Raw genomic sequence first — 18198 nt, 5'->3', positions numbered from 1 at the left:
CTCTGCTGCACGTGGGGAAGGCATTTTCTGAAGGGAGCCTACAGAAGCTGTAGCACTAGGAGCATACCTACAAGCTTTGTACTTAGAATAACAAGTCCAGGTTTAAAAAATTAACGTCTAGAAGGTCTTCAAACCTGCCCAAAGCAAAGAGCACAGTCCAACAAAGGCCAATGACCCTGTCCCTTGGGCAGCCTCTCGTCCTGGTTTCATCTACCTGTTTGTTCTTGCCCACATATATTTTGTTTTTGTAATATTTATTTGACTGCTCTGGGTCTTGGTTGCTGCAGGTGAGATCTTTTCAGTTCTGGCATGCAAACTCTTAGTTATAGCATGGGGGCTCTAGTTCTCAGACAAGGGATGGAACCCGGGGCCTCTGCAATGGGAGTGCAGAGTCCTAGACAATAAGTCACCGCAGAAGTCCCTGGCCCAAGTATTTGAAGGCAAAGCCCAGCTGCCATGTTCTCACCCCTGAGTGTTTTGTATGCACTCCTGACCCCAGTGTGATGATGGCCTTACAACCCAACAACGATGTCCCAGTTCTCTATCCAAGCCTCCCGACAGCTGATTTCTTCAACTCAGCATCAATGCAGAATCCTCCCTGTGTGTGTGGTTACTCCCCCAGAGTCGCTGGATCACCTCCAGCCCGCCCCCCAGTCCCCTTCCTCCTGCCCTTCCATCCCTAATATCTCCTGTAAATTGGAACTTAGTACAAAGATCTAATTTGGATGCAGGTTGAGTGTTATCTTTTTTATTTTTTTCTCCCATCAAAAATGCCCCAAGGTGGGCTGTTTCCATACCACCTCACATCAGGAGCCACAGGGGTCTTTGAGATGCAGACTCAGCAGCAAGTCTGGGTGACAGACAACAAAGTTTCATGGCCTTTCTAGGTTAGCCAGGTGGCTTACTGAGGTTTATGAACCTTTGCCAGAGAAACCCCCTTTGGGAGAGGACAGACCTTGGGGTGGCCACAAAGAGCTCTCTTGAGATAAGCAAGGCTTCAAAGCAGAGCTCCCCTCATGCCCAGACTGCACACACCCTGCCCAACACAGGATGAGAGTCCCCTGCACCTGACCAGACCCCGGCTCTTGGTCAGTGGTCTGGAGCTCTCCAGAGAGGAGTCATCTTGTCGTTTACTGCGATAACCCAACTAATAATCAGAAAGTCCATTCCTGAGGGATGCTAGGCTTCCTTGCTCATGAATGATGCTGTATATCGGCTTGAGGAAAACACAAGGGGAGGGCCACTTCCAAGACCCCTTCCGGCTTAAAACATCTGAACGTTCTAGGTAAAAATGGAAAAACGGGACTTCTCTGATGGTCCTGTGGTTAGGAATCCACTTTGCAATACAGGGGACTCGGGTTCGATCCTTCGTCAGGGAACTCAGATTCCACATGCTGTGGAGTAACTAAGCCTGTGCCCTGCAACTAAAGAGAAATCTGAGCACTGCAATGAAAGGTCCCAAATGACGTATGAAGATCCTGCAGGCTACAACAGAGACCTGACAGCCAAATAAATGCATTTTAAATTAAAAATTAAGTAAATAAACAAAGGCAGAAACCAAAAAGAGGGAAAAGCAATTCTGACGCCAGGGTGTGTTCTCAGGGCTGGCAGAGAAGGTAAGTAAGTCCTGTAAGGTCTGACATTAGTGTTTGTTCACGAGTGTCAGTTCTAACCTGGATGGAAAGAAGAACCCTAAGCTGTCTCTGGGCAGACAGCCCAAAATCACTCAGTGAATAACCTCCCCGGAGCCCTTCCTCTCATCCCCTACATTTACTCTGAGTCCAGGAAATTTAGGAAGTGATTTTCCAACACAAAGAGGTCCATCTGCTTCATCCAGTAGCACAGACACGTGGTTCATTCGCCTGACGTCCCCACGCTCAGCGCTGAGCCAACAACAGCCTCGGCCCTGAGGACCACAGTCTGGACGGTGCTCAGCACCAGTGCAGACCTCTCACTCAGGAGAAGCCCCAGGTCAGTTCTGGCCTCCCGCTGGAGCCGCGGTCCTGCACATTCTGCCCTGTGACTCACCATGGTGAGAGGCGTCCTTAAGGAGCCCGCACACCCACGTGCTGGTGCACCCAGCGTTGCTGAGCACACCTGTGACTGCCTTCCGGGAGCTCTGCCAGGTTCCCAGGACCAGAGCCACCTTTCGCCTTCCACATGGGGCACAGTCAGGGCCTCTGGTGAGTGGGGAGGCTGCTGGCCCAGGCCTGGCACATTAGGAAGGAGTCCCCTGGCCCATGCCTGCTGGTCGCGAGGATCGCTGTGACCCTAGCCAACCAACTAGCTGGTCTCTTAGCCAGCGGCCCCTGCCCAAGGGTCTGACCTCAGGAATCTCAGAGAGACCACCCACACTGGGCACCTCCCAGGAAACTCTCTTTCGCTGGCAGCCTGCTGCCTGACAGCCCAGTACTGACCAAAGCGGGCACTCACCACAAACCATTACCTTGGGTTTCAAACAATTCATTATGAGGCTCCTTCACTCTGTCGGCTTCTTCATCAGACTTGAGACTCTGTGGAAAGTAAGAAAGTGGACATCAGCCACGATTAACCCGCAGGGGGTGGACTGCCCCGTGGATGTCCTTTCTGACATGAAGGCCCGAAGGCTCCCGCAGGGGACAACTCAAGGAGTCTCAGTCAGGGCCCCAGAGTCCGCGGGGGCATCCATCACGAGTCCGCCTAGTTGCGCAGGGTGAGCCTTGGTCCAAGTGCTGGGCGCGGGTGACTGTGCCTGTGGCACACCTGCCCTTTCTACCCTCAGCCGATTAACCTTCCCTCCTCCTGCAGGCCCGGGGTAGGGGGTGATAGTGAAGAGGGGATGCCCGTGGCCCCCGTTTCTGAAAGAGGATGCTCTGTGGCCAGAGCTGCCCTGCAGATAGAGAGACACAGAGACACCTTAAAACCGAATGTAGGTCCCCAAATAGCTGCTCTTCCAGCGATGAGATGCCCTCTCCCATCCTCCGGTGTCATGTCATGTGAGCAGTGACTGGGGGAGGTGCCCAGGGGGGGTCCACCCACCTCCACGCTATCCAGGGACGCGGAGCGGCAGAGCTGGCTCCTTGCACTGGGTGTGACCAGCTGCTCCGGTAAGTCTGGGGCTCCACCTGCAGTGCACAGGGCTCGGGCTGGCTCCGACGGCCGTACCACTTAGAGCCGCTCACGTCCTTTGAGGGCACAGCCCGGGAGGCAGCTGGAAAGAAAATGGGAGGCACGTGGGGTCTTTAAAACAGACCCTGGACCCACTTGTCCTTATGAAGATGCAGATTCAGAGATGCGATCTGGCTCTCGGGGACAGACAGAGAAAATGTCAGAAGAACACAGGGAAGGGCCAACGTGGGGCTGGGGCTGAGACAGCTAGGCTGGGAGACAGGACTTTCCATCATAAAGTCTAGGTGTTGTTTAAGTGTTTCCAAGCAAAATAGGCTTTTCTTATGTGTTAGAAAACTAATTCAAAAATCTAGATTTTTACACAAAGAAATAACGTCCCAATAATCCACGTGCTCTAGAGACCAGAAGGTGATTTCCCACCCACCCGACCCCACTTCAACACAGCACCCCACCTGGACAGGACACAGAGGGCAAGGACCTCAGCACAGCCAGGCAGGCTCAGACTCCGCATGAGTCTATAGTCAGGGGCAGAGGCAGGTGTGGACTTCAGCTAGGGATTCTTGAGACTCGCTTAAGCCCTAATACACCCCTGCACTTTCTTCTTTCCTCCTTACCTGCCCACATCTGCGGAGCAATGGTGACTCCGTAGGCAGAGAAGAAACGACACTGCCTCTGCAGGAATCTGAGTGGCCAGAGAGACTGGGGAGTGGGGGTGCGGCCTGGGCTGTGACCAGGAGAGAACGCGGGTTTGGAGGGGACGAACCAGAAGGGGCCAGCGGGAGAGAAAGGCATAGGGTCCCAGGAAGCAAGGCCAGGCCAGGAAAACAGACCGTTTCACACAGGTGGGTCATGGTCCCAGGGACCAAGTACCATCTCCCTTCTCTCCTCCTCACCCGAAACTGGCCCGCAGCCCCTGACCATGGGAGCATCAGAGGAGGAGGCTGGGTCCAACCGGGCCTCCAGGAGAAACATTGATGCCAGCGATGGACAGAAACTGAGGACAAGGGAGGAGTCTGGGGAGGAAGATGCTGAGTTCCATGTGACAGAGGACATCTAGGGCAGGAGGACCATGTTCCTGGACCCTGTGAGCTTATCACGGGCAGGGCCCGGCCCTGTACACTCTCCCCATGTGGGAACTCCCGGGGCTGCTGGAGAGGAGGAGCCGTTCCCACTGACAGGGAGCAAACGGGAGGCTTGAGCACCCCATGCAGGGAGCAGGGGCCTGCATGCAGGCTCCGCACCTGCTCTGGTTTCTGTCTACACACAGGCTGTGGCTGCTTTCTGAGAGGGGAGCAGCGGGAAGAGAAAGGCCATGTCAGGTGGGAGTGGGCATTGGGGACACACTCGGGAAACCAGGGGCGCCTGACAGCACGCGGACCCCTGTCTGGGGCTCAGCCACTCACCGCTCACCGCAGGTCGTGACCCAGCACCACGTCTGCACCCTTGGCCTCAGTGGGCTCCTGCCTCTCCCCTCCTGAGATCCCCTGGTCCGTGTCCAGAGGCCCACCTGCCCTTGATGTGGTGTCCCCTTTCTTCATGGTTTTGGCTGCTCAGCCCTTTCCTCAGAGCAACAAGACATCCAGAAATCATACACATTAGGCCCGGTTAATAATGTTCTCTGAAAGTGTCACCGCCTCCCTCCACCAGGGGGAAACACGTCTCTAGGAACGTGTCCACGAGGCAAGTCAGGCCAGGAGGGGGCAGCGTCTCACCACCCACAGGGCACAGAGCTGCGGCCTCTCAGTGGGAAGGTCCAGTCCCCTCCCGCTGCCCAGACGGCCGCAGACCACAGGGTTAGCCGCGCCTTGTGCCTCCTGTGTGTGAGTATTTATTCATAGGAGCAGAATGCCAAACTCTACAAGTGAAAAATACATTGGTTTGGGATCTCCCTGGTGGTCCAGTGGACTCTGCGCTGCCAATGCTGGGGGTAAAGGTTCAATCCCCAGTCAGGGAACTAATATCTCACTATGCTGAGTGGCATATCCAAAAGATTAAACAAGCAAAAAACAAAACAAAACAACAAGAATATTTTGGTTATGTGTTCTGTGATGGCCTTCACTGAAATAGCAGAACTACTGAGAAGCAGAATGTTCTTGAAAACCCCAGGCATTTGGCCCAAGGGTGCCACGCACATTCGTGGAGCACATGTTCCCAATCATGGCAGGAGACAGTGGGAAGGACCAGCAGGCAGATTAGAAAGCGGGAGAGAGGGATGCTGTGGACTGGCCGGGGAAGCAGGGATGAAGCCCATGGGAGAGACCAGGAGGGTGGCCCTCATGGGAAGCACACAGCCGCGGAGGGTGGGTGCAGGGCTTGCTGGACTCTCACAACAGGCGCCGCCCGTGTGCACCAGCCCTGGCCGAGCCACCTCAGGCAAGCCTATGACTAACCCACCGACTGACTGGGTAATTGAGGAAAGCTCTGAAAATTGAAAGAAGAGAAAAGCAACACAGAACAAAACGGGGGTTGGTACGGAACAGTACCAGTCACGAAGAGGACACAAGTTACCACTCATAGGAGTTCTAGCACAGAAAAGGGAGCGATGACACGGGCGTGGCCTTTCTCAGGCACCTTCATGCCCAGGGTCACACGATCACACCCCACGTCGGGAAAGGCAAGTGGCCTTCTTCCCACCTCAGGGAAGAGAAACCTGAGACAAAGCAACCAATGACCGGACCCTTCAGGTCCCATGGCGGACACTGACAAGGTGGCTCCTCCCCCTGGTCAGACTCCTCCCCCGGTCAGACTCCTTTCCCATCAGGCTCCACCACCTTATCAGACTCCTCCTCTGTCAGGCTCGTCCCCTTGGTCAGACTCCACCCCCTTATCAGACTCCGCCCCTATCAGACTCCGCCCCCTTATCAGACTCCTTCCCTGTCAGGCTTGTCTCCCCCAGGTCAGGGCTCCCACGTGGCTCCAGCAGGGGGCGGTCGGACACCAACCGATTTCAGCCCCAGGGGAGGCTGCAAGTGCTTCCTCAAGGGCCTAGCTCCAGACGAGAAAACCTCACCTGAGTAATGGGAATGATCAGCCACAGGATTTCAGGGGTGGGGGGCGCTGGGGGGCTCACTGGAATCTACATGAAAGGTACAAAGCCCCAAACCTCCCAATGGCACCTCCTGCCCCAGTCATGCACCTGCTCCCGACCAAGGCCCCTCCTGGGGTCTGGGAGCCGACCAGGGGCCTGTGCGGGTCAGACACTTTGAACCCCTGCCCCGTGGGGGAAGGAGGGACCCGCTGGTCCCTGCACTGTCCCTCCCAGCACTGCTCAGATGCAGCCTCCACCGGTTATCCGGCCAGAGAACAGCAGGCGCTGCCAGCCAAGGAGTTGGCCCATCTTCTAAGGAGCACGTCCACCATCACCTTCCCACTGGATCCACAGGCCACACCTCCAAGCAGGCCTCCCTTCAGAATTCTCCCTCCACTCCTGACCAGTATCAAAGCCCCTCTTCACTTGTTTTGAAATATTACCTTTGTTCCACTGACCCCACTGGAAACCAGGATTCTAGCAAGTCCGAGGAGCACAGAGCACTATTGTCTGAGACAGAAGACAGGCGGAGGGCTGCCTCAGCTGGTGGCATCCTGCTTGTTCCACCAGCCTCCCAGCATGGCCAGCACCTTACACCTGCATTGCGCCTTGGATGATCAAATTCTTCCACCTCTCCACATCCACTTTATCTTGTCTACACCGTTCACTGTAAGGACAGCATTAGACATTACTTGGCATTTGTGAGATTGTGACTTACAATAAATATGAATTTGGTCTTCCTCCCATCCCTTGCACAGCCTCTAAAACCCTCGAATTTCCAAAGTGATGAGAGCAACCACACCCAAGTTTATGCTTGGTTTATAAGCTGACTTTGAGAACCACACCTTGAGATGGGCTGGTTGCCAGGGAAACCAACGATGTGATTAGAGGTTAGTACTTTCAGCCCTACCTGACCTCTAGGGAGGTCAGAGGCTGGATGTTGAATTCAGTCACTGATGCCCCATCACTGGATCAGTCATGACTGTGTAACGAAGCCTCCATAAACCCCAAAAAGACAGCATTCAGAGACCTTCTGGGTTGGTGAACAAGGGGAGACTGGGGAAGAGTGAGCCCTAGAGAGGGTGTGGGGCCTCTGAGCCTCTGCCCACAGCCCATGCACCTCTCACCCTGAGTTACATCCTTTGCAATAAACCGCTGATCCACTAATGGGTTGCCCTGAACTCCTCTAGCAAATTAACTGAACCTGAGGAGGCCATGGGCACCTCTGATCTTTAGCCAGTGGGTCAGAAGCACAGGTGACAAGCTGGACTTGAGATTGTTGTCTGAAGGCATTGCTGTCTTAGCCTGTGGGGTCTGAAGCTGTGTCCAGGGGGATGGTGTCAGAATGGAGTTGAACTGCAGGACACCCAGCTGGTGTTGCCAAATGGCCTGGTGTGGGGGAAATTACACAGATCTGGTGACCAGAAGTGCCAGGGTATTCACAGGATTTTGTGAAGTGCAGAGGAAAACACGAGAGTTTTCCCCTTACAGAACCATTTAACAAATAAGGAGCCCAAAGAAGAAAAAAACCCAGGTGCTGCAGTCCATGGTCCCAGTCCATGCAGTGGGGGATCATAGACCTGCTGCATTGTTCAGGTACAACATCATATTCCAGAAGTCACAGAATCACAGAAAGAGGAGAAAAGAAGACCAGAAAGGCCTCTTCCCTGACTCCATAGACCCACTGTCTTTATCTGAGGAGGCAAGACCAGCCTGTGATGACAACACAGCCATGAAACCATCCGTAAATTCCTCGAAGTTGACTTGTGAATTTGAGAAAAGCGGTCAACACTGCTTTCGACAGGCCACATACATAACACACTGGCCTTTGGCATTTTCTCAGATCTTATGTTGCCTTCAGCACTGAGGACATTTTTTCAAATATTTACTTAAGGTTTGAAAAACCTGAAGATATAGAGAGGCAATTAAGCCCTTCACCAAAAAAACACAAACACCAAAAAAAAAAAAAAAAAAAAAGAAAGAAAGAAAACAACTCCATAAAAGGAAATTAGATAACATAGTTAGAAAACAGTGCAGAAAAGAGGTGTCTGATGATCACAAACATTAGCACATAAAGAAATATCAATGTCTTCACTACCCACCAAGAAAGAGAACATGCTAGCACCTAGGCTAGTCCTCCACCAAGGTTCCTTTCCTGATTAAATCCCCTGCCCCTACACTGGGGGGGAAAAAAAGCTCTGAACACTCACACATATGTCCGAAGAGATTCTCTGGAGTATACGCACCTAAGAATGGGATTGCTGGGTCACAGAATATACCTTTATATCCTCTTGGTAAATTGAATCTTTTGTCACTATACAATGCTGACCCTCTTCAGTTCAGTAATGCTTTTTACCCTCGAGACTAGCTTTCTTATGGAGCTTAAAAGTTTCATATCAACCAGTTTTACACTCTTCAGGGACAACACAAAGCCTGTCTGATAATTTGTGCCTTGCTTATCATTTATTTTAACACCTTACAAGATATTTTTGTTTTTATATAGCCAATGTTCATTTAGAATTATTCAAATATTTGCCACTTTGTTTTTCATTTCTTCCTTCATTTCCGACCTTCTGCCTGGGATAGTTTTCCATCTATCTGAAATAGATCTTTGAGACTTACCTTTTGCTTAAGTATGCTGGTGCTAAGCTCTTTTAGTGTGATTTTCACTTTGATTCTTTCTTCAGCAAAAAAGTAATTTATTAAAAGAATATTGGAAATGATCCAGATGTACTTAAAGAAAATGGGTAAATAAACTGTGACTCAGTCAGACAACGAAAGACGACAACAGGGGAAACAAATAACACTGACAGAGACAATAAATGGACACTGACCTGCACTCTCTGAATACAGACTGCAGGCATGATACTGAGTAAAAGAACCAGAGTATGCACTGAGCATGCGCTGTATATATATCCACCTGTATGAAGTTCAGAAACAGGCAAACAAATCTCTGCTGTTCTCATCAAGACAGTGGCAACTGTTGGAGCCAGAGGGACCCCAGGGCCACCTGAGGAGGGATGCAGGATGCTGGGGGCCCAGGTGTGCTTACAATGGATGTTCACTGAGCTGCACACTTTCCAACTCTTTTCTCTGCCTGTGCTTCACCTGACGTCACACAGAAAGAAATCAACGCAGGAGATTCTTGTAGGTCAAAATGTCACCAGTATGTGCTAGAGAAGCAGGCCTGGCCCTGTAGGTCCCACACCTGGCACAGAACTTGAATGAGCACATTTCTATTGTTGCCTCTGAGCACTAAATGCAGCTGTTGGCTGTGGAACGTCTCTGCCCGGGTTATACACTATCAGACTTGAAGGTGGACTACTTATATGTGTGTTTATCTTCTGGCTCCCCAACTAGCATGTGGTCTCTCGGCCGACACATTGTAAATACTCAACAAATGTCTATTGGATGTGTTGGTCTCTATATCCTTCAAAACTGAGCAGAATTCACCTTCTCAAGGAGACATTCTTTCACCTTTCTTAAAAAAAATTTTTATTTATTTATTTTTGGCTCTGCTGGGTGTTCATTGCTGCATGCAGGCTTTCTCTATTTGTAGCGAGAGAGGACTACTCTTCCTTGTGCTGTATGGACTGACCATTCTAGTAGCCCTCACTGGAAGGTGGGTGTAAATTTGCTAAACTGCTAGTATGATAATGTCTGAAACTTCTTCTTTTTTATGATGGTGCATCAATTTCATCAGGTGGTTCTATTAATTTATTCTTGTTCAGTCACAAGTCATGTCCAACTTTTGGCAACCCCATGGACTGCAACACACCAGGCTTCCCCTGTCCCTCACCATCTCCCAGAGTTTGCCCAAGTTCATGTCATGTTGGTGATGCCATCCAACCATCTCATTCTCTGTTGTCCCCTTCCCCTCCCTACCCTGAATCTTTCCCAGCATCAGAGTCTTTTCCAATGAGTTGGCTCTTCTCATCAGTGACCAGAGTACTGGACCTTCAGCTTCAGCACCAGTCCTTCCAATGAATATTCCAGGTTGATTGCCTTTAGGATTGACTGGTTTGATCTCCTTTTGACTCAAAAATCTTCCTCAGCACCACAATTCAAAAGCATCAATTCTTTGGCACTCAGTCTTCTTTATGATCCAACTCTCACATCCATACATGACTGCTGCAAAAACCACTGCTTCGACTATATGGAAGTTAACTAATCTCATATTGAAAAGGCTGCATCCAGACTTATGCCATGTGGATCAATACTAGAAAGAATATTCTTGCAAAGCTTTCATTTCACAGAGATATTGTAATGCTTTCACTTTACATTCCTAGCTTCTAGATGTTGCCTAGCACATAATAAGTGCTCAAAGATACTTGTTGAGGGACTTCCCTGGTAGTCCAGTGGCTAAGACTCCAAGCTACCAATGCAGGGGACCCAGCCCCACTGCTGGTCAGGGAACTAGATCTCACATGCCACAGCTAAGAGTTCAAATGCCCCAACTAATGATCCCACATGTCGTAGGGAACACTGGTGCAGCTAAATAATTAATATTAAAAAAAACAACAAACAAACTTGACTACATGGGAGCAGAATGAAATGGCCATTTTGTTTGATCCAATCTCATGTGTTTTGTGTCTTTGATAATACTTATCAGCTTTCTTTTGAGCCATCAAACAGGAGGGGATTTGGGAATTCTCTGTTTGTTCAGTGGCTAGGACTCTGCACTTTCATAGCCAAGATCCCAGGTTCAATCCCTGGTTGGGGAACTAAGATCCCACAAGCTGTGTAGCATTTACCAAACAAACAAACAAAAAAAAAAAAAACAGGAGGGAATCTGATGGCTGAGTGTACTGCTGTTTTATCTGATACCATTTGACTGTGTTTCTGTGTCCTCTCTCATCACAGCTCACAAGAGGAGGATGGGCCAGGGGGAAAAAAAAATCAAGGAAACCAGTTAACCTGTGTATGCTATTTTAACCAGTGTTGATTTTCACAAATGTGCCTTTTGCTCACCTAGCCCTCGAATACAATTCCAGGTGATATCAAGAGGGGCTAGGACATGAGCGATCAAAATCACACCCCGTTTCTTTTTTTTTTTTTTCCTGGCGACACCACAAATGGTATGTGGCATCTTAGTTCACCAGCCAAGGATGGAACAAGCTCCCCCTGCAGTGGAAGCATGGAGTCTTAACCACTGGACCACGAGGGGAGTCCCCACAGCTGAGTCTGAAGTCCATAAAGAAAAGTCAATAGAGGGGAAAGTGACCGAGCTGCGTGGGGCGGGTGTGTGAGGCAGAGCCCTCCTCGCCCCAGGAGCAGCTCTGCTGACAGCACTGGCCACACGGGCTCTGGGGGAAGTAACAGGAGTCAGATTCACCTCGAAGCTCCCCCAGGGCCAGCAGGGAGGGGTTTAAGGTTGTTCTTCATTTGTTTCTGCTCAAGAACCAACTCAGGAATCTTTCCAGGTTAGATTTATTTTCTCATTCAACATGAGACCAGTTTTATTGAGTTATGTGTGTGGCGGTGGCGGGGAGGGGGGCAGAATACTTTTCCTTCAACGGTAAGATGACCAACACAATTATAGGCACAGGTTCTTTTTTTTTTTTTGCAGACTGTGGAATCTTAATTTCCAAACCAGGGTTGAACCCGGGCGCCTGGCAGTGAAAGCCAGATCCCTAATGACTGGCCCACCAGGGGATTCCCAGACACTGGTTTAAAATGAACACGTGTACCTCCCCCTCCCTGGTGTTCCAGTGGTTAAGAATCCGCTGCCAATGGAAGGGACGTGGGGCTCGATCCCTGGTCTGGGCAGATCCCTCAGGCTGCGGAGCAACTAAGCCCAAGCACCACAACTGCTGAGCCTGCACTCTCGAGCCGGGGCTCTGCAACAGGAGAAGCCACTGCCATGAGGAACGAAGAACTTTCTCTAATTTTAACACTGTCTCCAAAAGTAAATCAGAAGTCAATTAAAACGGACTCAAATGCATTCCTTTTTAGAGCTGAATAACACACAGCTCTTTATCCACTCCGCTGTTGACCGTCATCTAGGTTACTTCCATGTCCTAGCTATTGTAAATAGTGCTGCAATGAACACTGAGGTACATGTGTCTTTCTGGAATTTGCTGTATGATGCAGGGAACCCAAAGCTGGTACTTTGTGACAACTAGACAACTAGAGGGCTGGAACGGGGAGGGAGGTGGGAGGGAGGGAACATATGCATTCCTATGGCCAATTCAAGTCAATGTATGGCAGAAACCATCACAATATTGTAAAGATATTATCTTCTAAATAAAAATAAAAATTTAATATATAAAAGTTCATTCATTTAAAAGGCGAAAACTCAGGCAAACCTTATTTCTCCATGAGGAAGGACTTTTGAATATGTGTTTAAAGTTACTTATAGTAAGTTTTATGCCACTACTAACAATTGTAACACATCAAAATATGGATGGTAGCCATAACAGCAGTATCTAAATCTTTGGGTCTATATATAGTGGTAAAAAGTGAACATACAAAAAAGCTATCAATCAACACCACTAAATATTAATGACAAGTCTGGCTCGTTGGGTGCTGCTTAAACAGCGGGTATTAGGGCTCGTCTGAGTCTGTAAAGGGCGTCCCTGGTGGCACAAATGGTAAAGAATCCACCTGCAATGCACCTGACGCGAGTTTGATCCCAGGGTCTGGAAGATGCCCTGGAGAAGGGAATGGCTCCCCACTCCAGTATTCCTGCCTGGAGAATTCCATGGACAGAGGAGATTGGTGAGCTACAGTCCATGGGGTTGCAAACAGTTGGACATGATTGAGTAACTAACACTATCGCTTAGAATATGGAAAACTCAACACTGCTGGTTTTTAAATCTGCTTAAAAGTAAGTTAGATGCAGAGAAACAGCACTTAAAATACTATGTAAATTTTCATCATACACACGTAACACAAAAATATTTTCTTTTCAAAAAGATTTTCTCATCATCTTTAATGGGAAACAATGAAATGTCATGGAAACAGCCCAGTAGGGAAACGTTTACTATTTATCTTTCTAAATCTTATATTTTTCAAACAAAATCTGTTGATACTCTGCTTTTGCTTGCAAAAATTGGTCATCATACACATTTGACCCATCTGAAGAGCTTCGAGAAGACACTTGAAAGGCATCAGATGCCAATTCAGCCTCAACTGGAAAGAAAAGGAAAGAATTATATTCTGTACCTAAAACACTTGAATTAAGTAAGTATTAGTTACAACAAACCAACAAAAAAACGAAAAAACCTGAGACCTTTCCTAGTGTTCCGAAAAAGGAAATCTATCTATAGGTGGTGGCATGACGTGAAATACAAGATTACAATTCTATAATCTGCTCATGGTGCACGTGTGGCTGAGCATCAGATTTCTGGTTTCCTCATTCTTCATTGGTTCACTCAGTAACTGTGTGCAAAGGTGCTGGGACAAGGACTGCAATTATAAGATGAAGGCGACCCAGGTCCACCCTGGAAAATGATATGCCCTCAACTGGAAAAACAGACAAACAGGCAACTTCCACACAGACTCACAAATACAAAACAGATATAAAAGACAGCACAGGGACACTCAGAAGGGACAGCCAGCTTCGTGTCAGCACTGCCAGCTTTCTGGTGGAGGTGCTATGGAAGCAGATGCCTGAAGGACAGGAAAAAGTACAGGAGACAGAGGGGAAAAGCTCGTACAAAGACCGGAGGTGAGGACGCGCAGCTGTGGGATCCTACAGTCTGGCTGGTTAGATGCAGAGCTGAGGGCAGAGGAGGGTGGTTAAGGAGGTAAGGCCGCCTACTTTGGCAGGACCCAAACCGCTGTGGGTGTTTGGAGCTTTTCCTGAGGGTGAAAGATAAACTGGTGACAAAGTCAGTGACAGAGAAATTTTAGTCACCCACCGAGTGACAGCTGCACACACGTGACTGCTTGAGTCTGGGTTTCCAGCCTTAACTGCTACCAGCGCCTGAGAAGCGGGTGAACGCCACGTTTCCTGAGAACAGTGTCAGGTGCAGGCGGATCGTTCCACAGGGATGGAGGCAGTAGAAGAAGGAAATAGCCAGAAATGAAAGAAATACATAGACCTTTAGAGATTGTTTTTTCAAGCTATGGAACATGATGAATCAAGGAGGAAGAAGGATATTTTTCACTATGACTGCTCATGCTTTCACATTTTTCATTAGCTATATGTAAGAAAAAATATTTAAGATAGCAACTGTTATCCAAACAATGGAAAGAGATGCCACTGACTACCATGGATTTCAGAAATCAATGCCTAAATTTAATTCTTAGGTTTTGGCAACATACCTTCTTCTAGTTCTCTAGTTATACTCCTGTCCAACTCCCGCAGCATCCGAAGTAAGTCAAATATTGTTTATGTTTAAGATAAACAAGAGAATTATCATAGGAATTACATATAATTTACTACATGTGACATTTAAATAATACTTTCAGAGACTAGACCTAACTTGAAGAATACTTAAGTAGAAAAAGCATCACATAAATAGAAGAAAATGAATTCCTACTTATTCTGCTTTTAGATAACAGAGAACATATATATGGAATGCTATTTAGATTAATCTGATAAAAAGTATAATAAATATCAGTCTATTGAGTACACATAATTTCAGAGAATTAGGGAATGACCCGTAATCCTAGTAATGACCCACAAGATCACTATCTTCTCCTTTAACAGTTCCTGCCCTAAATATGTACTTTCTGAGACCTTTATTTTGATTTCTAGGTGAGGATCATGTCATATGGAGGAAGTAGTCTGAAGTCGAATGTTAACAAGGAGAACACATCTGCAGTTTTCTTTAAACTTTTCCATTTAGTGAAAACATAGAAAGGTGAGGAAATTATACACAAGAAAACAATGTACCGGCAAGTTTTAATTCTAAAGGTGTTTAGCGAGAAGGATTCTCTCATAAGCGTCAGTTTGCGAACTATGCCCCGTGGAAGGGGAAGGTCCCACGGGGGTCACTGCAGGGGTGAGGGACAGAGAGGTCACTGCTGCACCGTCTCTGGCCACTCCTTTAGCTAAACGGCTCTATACTTGTCTCTTTCATATAATACCGCTCCACTCAGAAGTGTTTTTTAAAAGAAAGGTTGTTTTCTTTGGGGAAAAAAAAAAACCTTTTTTAAAGGTATGAGAGTCATTGATTTAGCCAAACTTCCTAATTCTACAAAAGAAGTAACAAGGCCAATGGACTTCTTACTGAGCCTAGAGTCCTATGCCAGCTCCTTCCTCAGATTAAGAAAACACATACAGATTTTTAACTGTAACATAGAGAAAATGAATATGTAAAACCTTGTTACATAGTTCAATAATGCTTGTGGCATTTAATAAATGTTTTAAATTATATGTCTTAAATGCATGAACAAAAATAAATCAATATCAAACTCCTATTTGTAGCAGTCGATATAGTTAATTTGTAAAGCATAAATATTTTTTAAACACAGGACAGGAAACTTGAAAGAGAAAATCTTTGGTTGAATCAAGCAGGCCAAAACTGAAGAGATTTGTCTTAAAAGGATGTTCGTTTCCTCCAGATAAAACCTGGTTTATTAAAATGAATCAGCAAAATGAATTATCCACATTTTGAGTTATTTAGGACACAATTTAAAACACAAATAAGATCTCTCTTTACTATTTAGCATACTTCTATCCAAGCTGTCATAATTAATTGGTATATACAAAAAGCATGAGTGTAATCTCAACTATAATCTAAATCTGGTCAGAAATTGCAGTTGAACTTCATCTCCTCAAGCTGAAGTTTCAAGGGGAGCACTTATACTCCAACCCTCCTCATGAGAAGCGAGATTTACCCAACGGGTGAGTTTGGGAGAAGGAACTAAGAAGTGCTTGCTTGGTTCCCAATCTCTTCTTTGAAAAGATGTGTGTGCTCACAGCACCATGAACTTGGGTCTGCGGTAGGCAGCCCGCCCCTGGGGTGGGGACTGAGCCTTTGCTTCCTCCCCTGAGGCCTGCATGGGGCAGTGTCTGACTTGGGATGAAGTGTCTGGAGGCCTGCTGTGACTGGTTCTCCAGGTTCATGGCTCTCAAGTACTAAGACCCAACGTAGCCACAGTGCTGTCGAAGAAACCTTAGATTGCTCTATGATGGCAAGAAGCCAAATGGGAAAACAGGTTGAGACTGCATTTAACAAGGGCTATTTTTATCTGCACAATAACCATCATGAAAACACCATCAAAACCATAAACCCGTGTGCTCTGACTAAAATGGATATTTTAATCACAACGATTACACAACGAAAACTAGCTGCAATTTAGACTCCCCATCATTGCTCTTAGTCGTCAGTCATCCAGGTGCTGTTGAGATAGAGCGAGCTTCATTTAAAATTTTTTAATGTTTGCTTTGACTACAAACTTAGAAATGTTCTACAATTGCTCAGAAAATATTTTTTAGAAATTTAAGTAACAAGGCTATATGTAAAATAGCGATTAAAGATGCATTCTTGTGTAAGAAAATGACCAAAATATTGACCGAAAGCTAGAAATTAATCTTCTGATATAGTGCTACAAGTTTGTTTAATTCATAAAAAGGATTTATCTAGGATTCCTTCAAATACAAAAACATCCATATATGGTTAGTGTTTCAATGCCAGTCATTCACTTATGCTTAGGGGTAGAAAAACTGCAGTGGGTTCAGCAGAGCTTGGAGATGATTATGAACACTTGCCAAGGTGAAATCAATTAGAAAGGAGGTCAAATATCTGAAAGTATATGTTCGGTTACTAGGCAATAAGATTTCATTTCTAAAGTAGAATTTAAATGCAGCTTTTCAAGAAATTTAAGAAATTAATAAGTATCTCTTAAAAATAGAAATCTAGGACAAAAAAACCCATAAAATTTTTGTCTCCTTGTAAGCACAGATAATTATGGCTTTTACTTAGTGCACATAAGTCAAATAAACAGCTCAGAAGTTGAAAATAAGAATCATTCATATCAGAAATCCTAAACCCAAGGAAAAAAAGATAGTAGAACTAAACTTGATCAAGTAAGTTGCCATGCTGTTATTTGAAGGGCATGGAATTGAGGTAGAAAATCCTACGTTTGTTTTTGGAGAAAGAGTCATATGAAGTATTATGGAAATTTCCAATGCAAGGGCGGCTCCAGGACTGGCCTCGGGGTGAGAGTGCTCAGTAAAGACCTGTTCTGCTGTTTCTCCACCTCAAGTTCGGTGCTCATCTCTGCCAGCCTCCAATTAGTCCTGGGGAAGATGGAAAACACCAGTTTTGTTCACGATTCCCTAAAGGATTTGCATTTTGTAAGCTGCCGCACAGTAAATGGAATTCCCATCACACCGTGTGAGCACTGGAAGCAGAGAGCAGACCTGCTGTCAACAGTGACAGCTCTGACCTTGTTCTAAAGAAGCTCACGTGTGTCTGGGCTCCTCAGGTAACAAGTCACAGCTGGGGGAGGAGAGAAAGGGCGTCAGAGAGAAAGGGAGGTGGGTCACAGTGACACCTGCCGCCTCGGGGACACGCCTGCCCCCAGGAAACAGTTCAGGGATGAAGAAACACACCTCCCACAAGGCCACTTTCAAGCATTTGCTTTCACCCCCCTTGTATAAATGTTTCACTCATGACCTCGGAAAAATAAAGCACTTGCCTCTGAGGAATCACCTAGAGCCACAGTCTCGAGGGAGGATGAGAAAGTCAGTGGGTGAGACTGAAAAGGACTAAAACGGCCCCAGGAACAATTACAAGCATCCCCTGCTTTTCCAAAGTTCATTTTATGTTACTTCACTTCTACGAGGGGCCTACATAGGCACCTGTTTTTCATTTAAAAAAAAGAAAAAAAAAGTCTGAAGAGGATTTTTGGTTTCATTTAAAAAGGCAAAAAGCTGAAATGGTGTTCAGTGCATGTTTTTACAGCGTGAGGCATCGCGCTCCACAAACAGGGAGAGCGGCCCCACCGAGCTCCTTCCCCGGAAGCCACACCCCACATCCCAGCATCACGTCCCACAGCCCTGAACCCTCTCTGGGAGCACCCGTGCTTCCCTTGTGTGCGCTTATTTTAGGCATCGACTAGCAGAACGTGCCCTGGGTCCCTGCTCCTTTGCTGTATGCTCT

The 18198-nt window shown here is 47.1% G+C and overlaps 2 protein-coding genes across 2 annotated transcripts in view; one reads left to right on the top strand and one right to left on the bottom strand.

The window, feature by feature from the left end:
• The window catches only part of LOC122682162 (putative ankyrin repeat domain-containing protein 19), a 224115-nt gene that overhangs the window by 156392 nt on the left and 49525 nt on the right, over nt 1–18198 (top strand). The gene's annotated exons all lie outside the window — the stretch shown is intronic.
• LOC122682152 (putative ankyrin repeat domain-containing protein 20A3) overlaps nt 17061–18198 on the bottom strand; it is a 68356-nt gene continuing 67218 nt past the window's right edge. The window contains exon 21 of the mRNA XM_043884940.1: nt 17061–17333. Coding sequence (XP_043740875.1) covers nt 17207–17333 — 127 coding nt within the window. The 3' untranslated portion in view covers nt 17061–17206. The remainder of the gene's footprint in view (nt 17334–18198) is intronic.

This window comes from Cervus elaphus, chromosome 23, assembly GCF_910594005.1.
Source record: "Cervus elaphus chromosome 23, mCerEla1.1, whole genome shotgun sequence".
NCBI lineage: Eukaryota > Metazoa > Chordata > Mammalia > Artiodactyla > Cervidae > Cervus > Cervus elaphus.
The sequence above is the reverse complement of the archived record's forward strand: the minus strand, read 5'-3'. Positions and strand labels throughout refer to the sequence as shown.